Source organism: Tupaia chinensis, unplaced genomic scaffold (assembly GCF_000334495.1).
Source record: "Tupaia chinensis unplaced genomic scaffold, TupChi_1.0 Scaffold000290_1, whole genome shotgun sequence".
NCBI lineage: Eukaryota > Metazoa > Chordata > Mammalia > Scandentia > Tupaiidae > Tupaia > Tupaia belangeri.
This window is the reverse complement of record NW_006159775.1, coordinates 5,759,720-5,772,675: the sequence shown is the minus strand read 5'-3', so window position 1 is coordinate 5,772,675 and position 12,956 is coordinate 5,759,720. Positions and strand designations below refer to the sequence as shown.

Below are 12,956 nucleotides of genomic sequence, written 5' to 3'. Positions count from 1 at the left end.
AGAGTGTGAAGATAGACATGGTTCTTTGATGGCTCCAAAAAACTCTTATTCCATGTAGGCATAAAAATGAGTAATTCCCCTAAAGTTGGGATTACTCTACTATGTAGGCATGTAGAGAAGCTATAAGGCACGGAGTTACAACATTAAATTCAAAGTCAGAAAAGTCTGAACAAGGGACTAAAGACCAGCAGCAGTGGTGGGAGGAGTGCAACACCTGAAGGAAGGTCTAAAGGCAAAAAGCAGATGAGATTCTTCAGAGGTTTCCAACTTCAGCTGGTTGTGAATGGCTACCATACAGAGGTGAGAGAGAGACAGAGAGGGAGAAAGCTAGAGAGGTTATAAAAGGCCACAGGATATAAAGACCTATATGCCATGCTAAAAAATTTGCTCTTTATCATAAAAATGATGGGGACCCAGTGAAGCATTTTAACTTATTATGAAGAGAAATACATTTAAAAACATTCAAGGTGATCATGTGGAAGACAAGAAAGAGATAAATTTAATGTCATAGTGATTGGATGGGATCACAGATTATTCTAGGTGAAAAAAATAAGAACCTAAGTTAGGGTAGAAGCAGTGATCATTGAAATAAGTGGATGGACTTCATAGAGAGAGTCTGCTAGTAGCTAGATGGATGAGGTAGCAAAAAAAAAAAAGAGGCAAGAATAATTGCTTTGTTTTCTACTTGAGCAAGTACACAGAAAGATGTGCTTATGGGCAAGAGGAGGGTGAGCAATCCAATTTTGGACATGACAAACTTGGACACAATAAATATATAAAACATCCAAAATAAATATAAACTACATGCATTTGGAGCTCAGGTAGAGATCTGAGCTAGAAATCCAGTGCTGGGAATCCACCAAATCGGTGATGGTTGAAGCCATGCGAATAGAGGAGATAATTATAGACTAAATGAAAAAAGGACTAAGAATAGAACTACAAGAAAATCAAGTTAAAATGGGTGGATAAGGGCAATACAGTCGAGGCAGGATGTCTTCACCATGCCCCAAAGAAAGGCTGAAGGGATGCTGGAAATAAAGCCAAGGTGAAGGACGAACCATAGAGAAGGTCTGCAAGGTTGTCTGTGAAACGGCTCCTCCAAAGCCAGATTCCAAGCCTAAGAAAACCCCTGCAAGGAAGGGAAAGAAGCCTGGAAAGGGAAAAGCTGAAGCTGGAATGAATGGGAATGAACCCTGCAGAAAATGGAGATGTGAAAACAGACCAGGTACAGAAAGCTGAAGATGCTAGCGATGCCAAAGGAAGTGTGTGCGGTTTTGATCACTGTATTTCTGATGACCATACAGTTTGAAATGTTTGAAATACTACTTTTTATCAAGTTTTTTAAAGATGTAGAATTCAGTTTTAGCTTTTTTTTTTTTTTTTTCTGTGTTGTTAGCACACGGAACATTCATTGCTCGGGGGTGAGGAGCATTTGTCACTTATAGACTGTCTCTGAAGCTGGATTAATTTAGGGAACGGTAGGTAGCATTCTCTTCTACTTTAAGAGACATCCTCTTGGCTCCCAGGAGGAGGGGCCCCTGACCTTGAGACACCTAGCCACCTTAACAAAAATGCTTCTCCTTTTGAAAATCTCAGATCTGGGGGCCAACAGATGGCGCAGCAGTTATGTTGCTGGACTTCCACATTTCAAAATCAGTTGATTTACTGAACCTGAAACATACCTATGAAAGCCATATATACCATCTCATCACCTATGAAAAAACATACAGGAAAAGAGAATTGAAAAACAGCCATATGGTGGCAGTGCTGCCCTGTATCTTTTACTTAGCTTGTTATACAGTAAAATTCTATCATAGACAATACATATACATGATTATTAAGTCTCTCTGATGATATAATTTTGTTTTAATCAACACATGTTCAGAGATCATATTTCTAAGCTAGCAAAAGGAGAATTGAAAATAAACTAAAATTGATGCTGAGCCTGTCTTAGGTTCAGACTGTCTTTATCCTCTGTTCTTTCCTCTCCACTTCCATGTGCATCCCTCAGAGTCTGTTCTCACAGGCTGTCAACTACTCCTTATCTAAGTCTATAATTTACAGATTTACTTTTCCAGTACTGCACCCAACCGCATAACGCCATCTGAGTGCCTTCAACTAAAACTGAGATCCAAATCAAAAATAATCATCTTCACTCATTTTATTGAGTTTATATATTCACCATAACATCATGATAGTTTATGAAAATGTGCCTAAAATTATGTTGTTGTCGAATCTAATAATTCTAGTCCTTTTTAAAAGTGTTTTCATCAGAGGACAGGGAACTGTAGGGACTATAATCAATACCAGCACTTCTAGCATCACATGGCCAAGAAAAATAGTAACTGAAGTTCATTCATTCTATCCTTAGATGTAAAATAAGAAAGTACTGTGAATCAAGAAGTATCAAGAAACCAAATGTATTTTCTGAGTGTAGAAGTAATCACAAAATTCTACATGTAGACCTGTCAAGCATGGATGAGGTATGATTTTGCAGGATGGCGGGAAGGAACTGAAAAAGAGAAATAGTAGCCAAGAAAGGAAGGCATCTTCACTGTGAGGTATGTCACTGCCCCTGTTGATAGCCTCTGCCATTCAGACTCCACTTTTTTATTGTTCCTCAAATTCAAGCAGTCAACAGCCTTATCATCTATACTTTTATTTTATATTCATCCCCATCTGAACATTCTAATTACCATCATTCTAGTAGAGTTAGCACACAGTTAAACTGTGAAAATATCCTCAGCTCCATCTTCTCTAACCCTGATGTTCTCCCATGTTCATTGATCCCTCTACGACTGTTGCAGAATAGCTTCAATTGGCTCTCCCTTACCAAGAGAATAAATGCGGTATCCTCAGGGTGGAATATGCAAGTCCCCTCTCCCCCTTCTTTCTTACATCCTCTCCCCAGATGCCTAGCTTAAGCTTCAAGCCTCTAGTCCAACATATGATTGATCCCGTCTTGAGCCAACTTACTTAGCATTTATTGAACAGGCTCTAAACGCTGTCATCTCCCTTTTTATTGTTTAGGCTTTTTTCTCTTTAGTAATAGCCACCACCTCTTCACTTCCAAGATTTCCTTATCTTTTAAGTTACAGAGTAAGCTGTAACTCATTCACTAGGCCTTTCTGGTTGATCCAAATCACATGCGTGTGCTCAGAGAATTATAATTATCTTTGAACATAAACAGTGCTTTATCATATTAGTTTATTGTCATGTTCTTATTTCTCTCTCCCAAAAAAGAAGATTCTTTATCCAGTAAATAAATTAAAATCTTTTTGAGGGGCCAGCAGATGGCATAGCTGTTACATCACTGGACTTTATGGCTGACCAAAGTTCAAGTCCCAGATCTGGTGATCTGATACACCAGGCATGTGTGCATGCATGCCCAAGATTCCAGGAGGAGAATGGAGAAGGGATTGCTGTGTGGCCTTCCCCCTGGTGGGCGATTTCTCATTTTCCCTCTCACTGTCTCTGTTTCTCTCTCTCCGGCAAGCACACTCACCGTAAGACAAAAACTTCTATTTCAAGTAAATAATAAAATAAAATTTTATGAGAAAAGAAGGTATTTTTTATTAATAAGTTCTTTTAAAACATTCTCTCCAGAAAACAAGGCCATAGAGATCTGAAAAGTATGTCAGAAAAGAGAGTGGCAGTAATATTCTACCCATCCCCCCTTTTTGAAAAAAAATATGTAATTTATTTCATTTATTATTCTTTTTAATTCACCAGAAAGAGAAGAAAAGTGAGAAAACAAGTCTCCAAGTCTGGAGCGCGGCCATATGGGAGTTCAGTCCTTAACCAGCACTCCACCTGCTGTATCTAACCCCCCTTTTTAAAAATTTGTATTTCTTTAATATTTTTCTAGTTACGTTCAGAACTTTTAGCAAGTTTCTTTCTCCATTAGAAGTGGCCAAAAATTATATATATATATGTAAATTTCAAAAATTTTGCACCACAATAAACTCATACTTCAATTTTATTTTTTCAGGAACTTTTTGAAGTCCCCTTACATTCATAAAAAATTATTATTTATGGGATCAATAAGTAGCATGGTAGTTTAGGCATTTGACTCCCACACAGCCAATCATGGTTCAAATCTCAGACCTGGCAACTTGAAAAATCACACTGGGCACAGATGCATGCATGACCAAAATTTCAAGAGGAGAATGAAGGAGAAGGGATTGTGGTGTGCCCATTCCCCTTGGGGGATGATTTTATACCATCCCTCTCATTGTCTCCCTCCAGTGAGTGCACGTGCCCTATGGTAAAAACTTTAAAAAATTGAAAAGATTACTTACCACTCTGTCATCTCCAGGTGCTTCTGTGTTTGATATAATTAAGTTTTGCTGTGCTAAATCTTCTGGAAAACGTTTTCCTTTTCCAGCAGCAACAAATCCACATACCAAGGTTAGCAATACAGCTGAATTACAAACAAAAGTAATTAACTTACATAAAAGAAAATAGTCATCCTTTATTTCTTATGACCTAAGGGTCAAAGGAAGAAAATAACTGTTAAACATGGTTTTCCATGAATTATCTTAGCCTTTTTAAATTAACAGACCACAGTTTAGCTCAGAGTTTAAAATTTGAAATGACCTGTGTGTATTTTGAGTTTTCCTCTTTCTAATTAAGAGGTTGAATTCAGTTCATCATATTCAAGTATTTAGAATCATGAGTTAAATAGTACATTTTAAAAAATATCATTGGGCTGGCCCCACAGTGCAATGGTTAAGTGCTGTGTGTAAGATACTGGATCCTACATGACTGACTGCAGATCAGATTCCAGCCTCAGCAATGCAAAACACACACAGAGCCTATAAATGCCCACGATCTTGATGGGATGGAGGAAAAAGGATAGTGGCATGATCATACTTCATTAGGGTATGCTTTCTCTTTTTCTCACTCTCTTTGGTGAGTATACATACTTTCTGGTATGTATTAAAAAAAAAACACTGAAATTATTTAAGATAAAGACAGTAAAGAGGTTTACTGATTTCTAAAAGAATGATCTTTCTATATGAAAACATGACAAGACAGACTTTTTCCCATAATATATTTATCTCCAAATATCTTAATTAACCCACTTTGTATCTTGTCTATTCAGAATTTTTATTCTACAATATAATTGTGGGAACTTTAAAACTCATGATAATAAAGCCAATAATAATAACAGCAACAATTTCTTATGATGGTCTATGAGAACTGGTACCGGGATTGGCAAGCTATGGACTCCAAATCAAGCCCACCACATATTTTTGTATGTAAAAACGAAGGTCTTATATTTTTAAAAGTTTTTTAAAAAACAAGAGTAATAATTCATAATAGGTGAAAATTACACAAACTTCTGGGACCAGCAGGTGGCGTGGCAGTTAAGGCGCTGGACACTCCCACATGGCCGACCAGGATTTGAGTCCTGAATCTGGTGGCTTGCTTTCTTGCTTCCTCTCTCTCTCACTCTCAACCTCTTTCTCTCACTGGTAAAATTTTTAAAAATGAATGAATGAATAAATAAAATAAAATAAATAATTATTTAAAAAAAAGAAAATTACACAAACTTCGGATATTACTATCCACATATAATATTCTGTTAGAACACAGCTATGCAGATCATTTACATATTTTCTGAGGCTGCTTTCTTGGTAAGGGCAAATTTGACTGGTTACAACAGAAACCCATGGTCTTCAGATTTTTGAAAAATGAATTAATTATCTTTTTCTAATTTGTTAACTTTTAAAATTTACTCTTAATCACTATGTCTTTACAATGTACAACATTGCTTTTTCCATCAGGAATACAGTGCTTATCAGTCAAGACAAAAATATTACCATATACATTATCATCAGTAAATAACTTTTCATTTTTGTATCAATTAAATGTATGGGTTTTTTTTTTTCTCACCTGTTCCCCTTCCCCCCTCTCTCTATTACCCACCCCTGTATTACTCCAATCCTTATTATCTTTAGTATCTTAAAATATACATTATCTGATCCTTTACAGGACAAGAGTGCCAACACTTGCCTATGCTATGTGACCACGTGCTGTCTTTCTGGTTTCCTAATCCTCTTCCCTCAATACTCCCTAGCCACTCCTTGATCCTGCCAGCTGATTTCTCCAGACACCCTTTCCCTGTAAGGCCCTTGCACTGACTTTCCTCGCTGACTCACAGCTTTTCCTCTAGGTATCCAAGGCTAACTCTTCCATGTCTTCCAAAATCATCAAAGACTACCTTAGTTAGGCTTGACCTATCCTATCCATCTATTAAAAATTATAGTCACAAAGTCTATGGCATCCATATTTGAATTATTTTGCTCTATTGTTTTCTTCCATAGAATTTCATTTGTTTATTCTTTTATTGTTGACAGGCAGATTGTTTAGGGTTTTCTCTTTTTCCATTTTTGAATTCCAAGAACCTGGGACAGTTTCTAGCACATAAATAGCTTAAAATTTGTTTTGCTGAGTTAATGAAAAATAATAAACACTTATTAGACATGTACCATACACCACTCTTCTAAGCTCTCCATATGCATTATCTCAATTTATTCTCAGTGTTATCTATACAATAATCTACTGTAATTATTCCTTTTATAGACACAGTTAAATAACTTGCCCTAGGTCACATGACTTGCAAGTGTTAAAGCTGAGGTACGGAGTCAGCCAGTCTGTTCCATGCTCTTACTCTTAACCACCACTCCAATCACAGAACAAAGCTAATCTTGGCTGGAGGACTGGATGGAAGTAAAAACAAAGGGAAAAAAATATGGTACCATTGGGAACTAAACAGCTGGCAAGAAGGACGCTAGCAGGATTCAAAACTAGCAAGATATACCAAGAAGAATCATTGCTATGAACTGAACATCCAGTGAAAGTCACAGGAGATAGTGTGGGAAGAGGATGGGAAGAGGATGGGAGATGGAAGAGAGTGAGAGGAAAGGGATCAAGGAGGAAATAGAGAGGGAAGATATTTAGGGGACCCAGAAATGGAAGACTGTGTTGATGATAACATGTATGGTTTCTTCAGCTAGACGGGTGTAAAGTCTATTCATGTTGGATAATTCATTTAACAAGTTGGAGTTATGTACAATGATTTCATGTATAAAATAATAATAATAAAAAATAGGAAGTGACTTTCAGTGGATTTTCATATGGTAGAAATTTTAGATTGTTCTATTTAGCCCTAGAGGAGTTAGCACTAAGACCAAGAAAAAGGACACTGGCAGATATGGTACGATCTAAAGATTTATCAATAATTTGACCTAAGTAAAAAAAATATTTTATCCCAAGAAGATTTATAATCCTTTTTACAGAAAATAATAAGACAGAACTCAGATCTAACACAAAAGGATCTCGTAGAGGGAATTCACTCTTGCTGGCTGCTTGGACAAGTTTACTTTCAAAGAACCTTTCCTGGGTTCAGATCTTTCATTATATACTTTAACTTCAAGTGAAGGTACTTACAAAACAGTAGTGCTATCCCCAGCAGTATCGCAAGGATTGCCCATTTTCCAAGTGTTGCTCCTGCACTCCTCATAGTCTGACGACACTGACTCGGGTGAGTACAGTCACACAAGTTAACTCTCAAATTTTTTGTTGCCTGTTGACCTGCTCTGTCTTTTACAGTAATAGGAATGGCATATTCTTGAAATACAGCATTTTTCTGGTATGAAAGACGGGTAGCTGTATCTGAAAAAGAGAAAATAATTTTATTTTGTAATGATCATTTATTTTTTACTTAGCATCTGTTTCACCACATTTGTTTTTCATTTTGTTTTAAAATGTGTGTATTTATTCCATGAGAGAGAGAGAGAGAGAAATACAACACAGGGTCCTGACACCACAATCCACTCGCAGCTTTAGGCACCCAGATCACAAGCATGCATGTGTATGGTGTACTCAGGTCTCCAAATGTAAACCAGCTGTTTTCCATGTGGCTATGCCTTGCAGAGCATCAAATTTGACTGCTACATTACCATCCAGCCCCTGAACACATTTATTTTTAAAGGCATTATTCTCAAGAACCCCTGCCACATAAGAATAAAAATGGAGGACTATGTTTAACCTTGTGAATATAATATTACTTTATAAGTGTTGTCCCTGTAATCCTTCAGAAGAGAGCTCTAAAGAAACAATAAGGCACTAGAGTGGCCCAGTAGCATTTCTGTAATATTTAATATCCCCTTATCTGTATAAGCCAAAGAATAATCAATGACAGATTGGCTCTTAACATACAGTTTAATCATTTTTCTTCAGTACCAGTTTTCTTTAGTACCAGTACCACTCACAAAGACTTAACACCTACAGGTAAGCACGCAGGATGTCTTAGGTTCACATTCTCTTATCTAGTTACCTTCTGGTAAGTGTCCATTATCCTTATGGATAAGGTCATTTTTCAAAGCACATTAGATCCTTTATAATTAACGTCTTACATTTGGAAGTAATTGCAATGCTAAAAAGTTAATTAATGTCATTCAGGCTAGTTATAAGGCTTACACATACATACACACATATATAAGCACACACACACACACATACACACATATATAAGCACACACACACACACACACATATAGAGCATAACAACTCATTATTGTCAACTGTAATGGTCAGTTTTCCCAGAAAGTCTTAACATAAGACTTTATTTTAATGGCTTTATTATCAACTGAACTAAAACTCCACAAACCTTCAGTCAAAGTTCAACTTCCTTGAGTTTTATAATTGACTAAGTGACATGAAAAAGCAGTACAATGCACATCCTGGGGGTAATCTGTCGTTTCTAAGCCTTCATTAAATCCACTATTATAGCTGTAAGAATTTCAAAGATTTCGACTGCATCTCACACCTCAAGGTTTCCCAGAGAAATGTGAATTGCTACCTAGGTTATCTGGGATCTTCAGGACAGACTTATGTTCAAGGTTAAAGCCTTTGAGTCCCTCTCATCCCTCAAGACCACAGCCAGAGACACAGTCACCCCTTACTTAGGCACAGTAGTGTGACAGCTCTGATTTTCATTGCCGCTCAGCTCTTCCCTCTTCTAACTCACCTTCTATTACCAGTGTCACATTTTTTAAGACATGTATCTAGATTAGGCATTGCCTTACTTGTACATTCTGTGTGCAAACCTGCTGTGGTCACCTAGGAAGGGCAGTCTTTTCCACCTGGCACAGGAGGCTCTTGACCCCCGAGAATCCACTCTTCTTGCCACCCAAATTCTGTATTTCTACTAAAACTTTCTAAACACTAACAAGACCAATTTACTTATTCCCCATGTATGTTTCTTTATATGCATATCTATTAATCAATTATTGATTAAATAAATAGCAAACATTTATTAAGCAGTCAGAATCTATTATACACTGGGCTTGGTGCTAGATAATAAAGATTACAAATGTTCTAAGAAAATCACTATTAAAGAGCATGGTAATCAGGTGATAATACAATATGAAAATGCACTATAATGCAGATAGCAAAGGTCACCATGTCACTCCTACTTCAAGAAATACTTCCTAAAGCCTCCAGTCATGGTAGCATGGCTTAGACACTGCTGTTTGTCAGGCTGAGGCCACATGGGGATCCCAGGCTCCAATCCTGGCCTGTTCTAAATAACTGGGCATGGTGGTTCACACCTGTAGTTCTAGTTATTCTGAAGGCTGAGGCAAAAGGATGGCAAATCTGACTAATGCAGGGTGGGCAACATAGCAACCCCCTGTCTAAAATAACATCACATAAAAGCATACAATTTTTTTGAAAGGTTTTTGACATAGGGAAAATGAGAAATCACCCCCTCATGGGAGATGGCCATGCCACAATTCCCTCTCCTCCATTCTCCCCTCAGGTCTCCGGAAATGCCCGCACATGAGCTCAGCATGAGCACAGTTCAAGTCCAGGACTCAAACTGCAGTCAGTGATGTAGGCGTCTAGCACCTTCATCACCATACCACCTGCTGCCCCCACAATAATGTTTTGTAAAAGAACCAAATTAAAAAAAAAAAAAAGATGAAAAGAGAAGAAAGAGTTCATAGAGGTTGAGCATGTGAGCTGGGATCATGTGTCTCTTGTTCATGTCTATATATAGGTTCTCAATGTCTGAAACAGTGCCTGACAGTAGATGCTCATAATTACTATGAATTATTATCAAGCTAAGAAACAGAAAAGAAAATATTCTAGACAGAAGAGTCAGCATACACAAAGACCCAGCTGCAGGAAAGAGCATAGCATAGTAACTAAACAAAAGTGAATTGAGAATGAAATATGGAACCATTATCCTAGGAGGCCATCCTTGAAGGCTCCAATGCAGGCCCCTCACCTATTACACCATGTTCATGTCCAGGATAGTACGGAACCCTTGTCCTGGCCACCCAGATTCCTCACTTCCAGAGTCTACTTACAACATGATTAAAACTACACATCAGATCTTTCCACACCTCAGTGCTATTAGTTTAAAGAAAAAGAAAAGCTAATAATTTAACAAAGCTTTCCTTGCCACCATTGCAAATGTAAATTTTGCTTTCATAAAAATCATGATGTCCAGGGACCAGGAGATGGCATAATGACTACTTTGCTGGACTCCCACTTAGTTGACCACGGTTCAAGTCCTGGACCTGGCAGCTTAAAACTCATGCCAGGCGCATGTGTGTGCATGTTCAAGATCCCAAGAGGAAAAGAGAGAAGAAGGGATTGCAGTCTGGTCATCCCCACAGGGGGTGATTTCTCGTTTTCTCTCTCTCTCTCTTTCTCTCTCTCACTCTGTCTCTCCAGCTAACACATACACCCTATAACAACAACAACAAAAAAACTCTCTAGAAAAAAATCATGATTTCCTTTACTTTACATGCAATATATAACACAGCCCCCATGCAATGTTCATGTAAGATTAATTCAGCTTTCTAAAATACATCAATGGGAATCAATTTTACCTTACTTGCTATGTATATAAATGTGTAAATCCATTCTTTAGTTAATCTTAATTATCTCAGAGAATACCAATTATTACTTTGGATTAATTACCATTAATTTTGGTAAGTGTCCAAATTTTATTGATTTCTGGAGAGGTGTTTCCCAAACTGAAATAAAACGGAGCTCCATGGGCAGGTTCATCGGGATCAACAGCTGAAATGTCAGTGTACCCCATCTTTGATTTACAAATCACTATATAATCTTGAAGTATTTCTGGTGGGTTATCATTCACATCTTCAATGTTCACTGCCAGTGTGCCAGTACATGATCTGCCATCTAGAAAGCAAAACAAGGCTTAGTGTGGTTTAAAATGTTTTTATAGTGTCATAAGAAAAAGCAATCAATTCCTTTCCGTATCTGAGCAGGTCTTCAAAAGTTTCATGGAAGGGAACCAGCAGTTAGCGTAATGGCTATGTTGCTGGACTCCCACGTAGTTGACCGCGGTTCGCGTCTCGGACCTGGTGGCTTAAATCTCACGCCGGGCGCGTGTGCGTGTGTGCCCAAGATCCCGAGAGGAGAATGGAGGAGAAGGGATTGCGGCGTGACCATCCCCCCTGGGGGGTGATTTCTCGCTTTCTGTCTCTATGTCTCTCTCTGTCTGGCGAGCGCACGTGCCCTATAGCAAAAACCTCTCAAAAAAAAGAAAAAAAAAAGTTTCATGGAAAACATGTGTGATGAAAAAACTATGTATTTTAAAAATGCTTTGCACAAAAACACACTCCTACCCTAATTCCATTTCTCATGAGCTTTTCTAAGTACCCTCACATGTTGCATGTCGTTTTTTTTTAAATATAAACTTTATTAGAAGAATGGTAAATAAGAAAATAGATGGATAAATTAACCCTCAGATATTCTAAAATAACCACTACTTTTGATATAAGATACACCTTACTGTTAATTTTTACAAGGATTACAACCAAATAATAAAATGTCTACTTGTCAAAAGAAGATATACAAGATTCAATGTAATATAAACAAGATTATGATGATAATAAATAGATAATTTTTTGAGAGGTTTTTGCTATAGGGTATGTGCACTTGCCAGAAAGACAGAGAGACAGAAAGCGAGAAATCACCCACTGAGGGGATGACCACATCACAATCTCTTCCTCTCCATTCTCCTCTCGGGATCTTGGGCATACATGCACACGCATCTGGAATGAGTTTAAGTCACCAGGTCCGGGAATCAAATCGCGGTCAACTACATGGGAGTCCAGCGACATAGCCATTACACTAACTGCTGGTCCCAAATAAATAAATTTTAAAAAAGAAGATATACAAATGGCCAACAAAAACATGAAAAAATGTTCAACATTACCTATCATCAGGGAAATGCAACTGAAAATTATAATGAGTTATTGCACTTCAGTTAAAATGGCTATTATCTAAAAGACAAAGAATTACAAGTGCTGGAGAAGGTATATAGGAAAGAGACTCTTACATGGTGTTGGTGAAAGTACAGCCATCATGGAAAACAGTACAGCACATCCTCAAAACACTAAACCTAGAACTATCATGTGATCTAGCAATTCCACTCTTGGATATATACCCCCCAAAAAAGGAAATCAGTATGTCAAAAGATTATCTGCACTCCCATGCTTATTATAGCACTATTTGCAATAGCCAAGATATAGAATCAACAAAAGTATCCATCAACACATAAATGGATAAAGAAAATATGGTATAGGGTCTGGGTCCAACAGGTGGTATGGAGGTTAAGGTATTATAATCCCATATGGCTGACTGTGGTTCTTGGACCTGGTAGCTTGAAAATCATACTGGGCACATGTGTGTGCATGTCCAGAATCTTGAGAGGAGAATGGAGGAGACGGGATTGTGGCATGGCCATCCCACCTAGAGTATGATTTCTCACTTTCCCTCTCTCTTTTTCTGTCTCTTTCTGGCTAGCACACATGCCCTGTGGCAAAAACCTTAAAAAAAAAATGAAAGAAAGAAAATAGTATACACACACATATACACTATTTAGTGGAATACTATTAGCA

At 37.6% G+C, this 12,956-nt stretch overlaps 1 protein-coding gene across 1 annotated transcript in view; it reads right to left on the bottom strand.

Moving 5' to 3' along the window:
* The window catches only part of DSC3 (desmocollin 3), a 50,577-nt gene that overhangs the window by 3,200 nt on the left and 34,421 nt on the right, over positions 1–12,956 (bottom strand). Inside the window, exons 12-14 of the mRNA XM_027772662.1 lie at positions 11,005–11,229; positions 7,459–7,683; positions 4,302–4,423 (exon numbers count right to left, since the gene is read on the bottom strand). Coding sequence (XP_027628463.1) covers positions 4,302–4,423; positions 7,459–7,683; positions 11,005–11,229 — 572 coding nt within the window. The remainder of the gene's footprint in view (positions 1–4,301; positions 4,424–7,458; positions 7,684–11,004; positions 11,230–12,956) is intronic.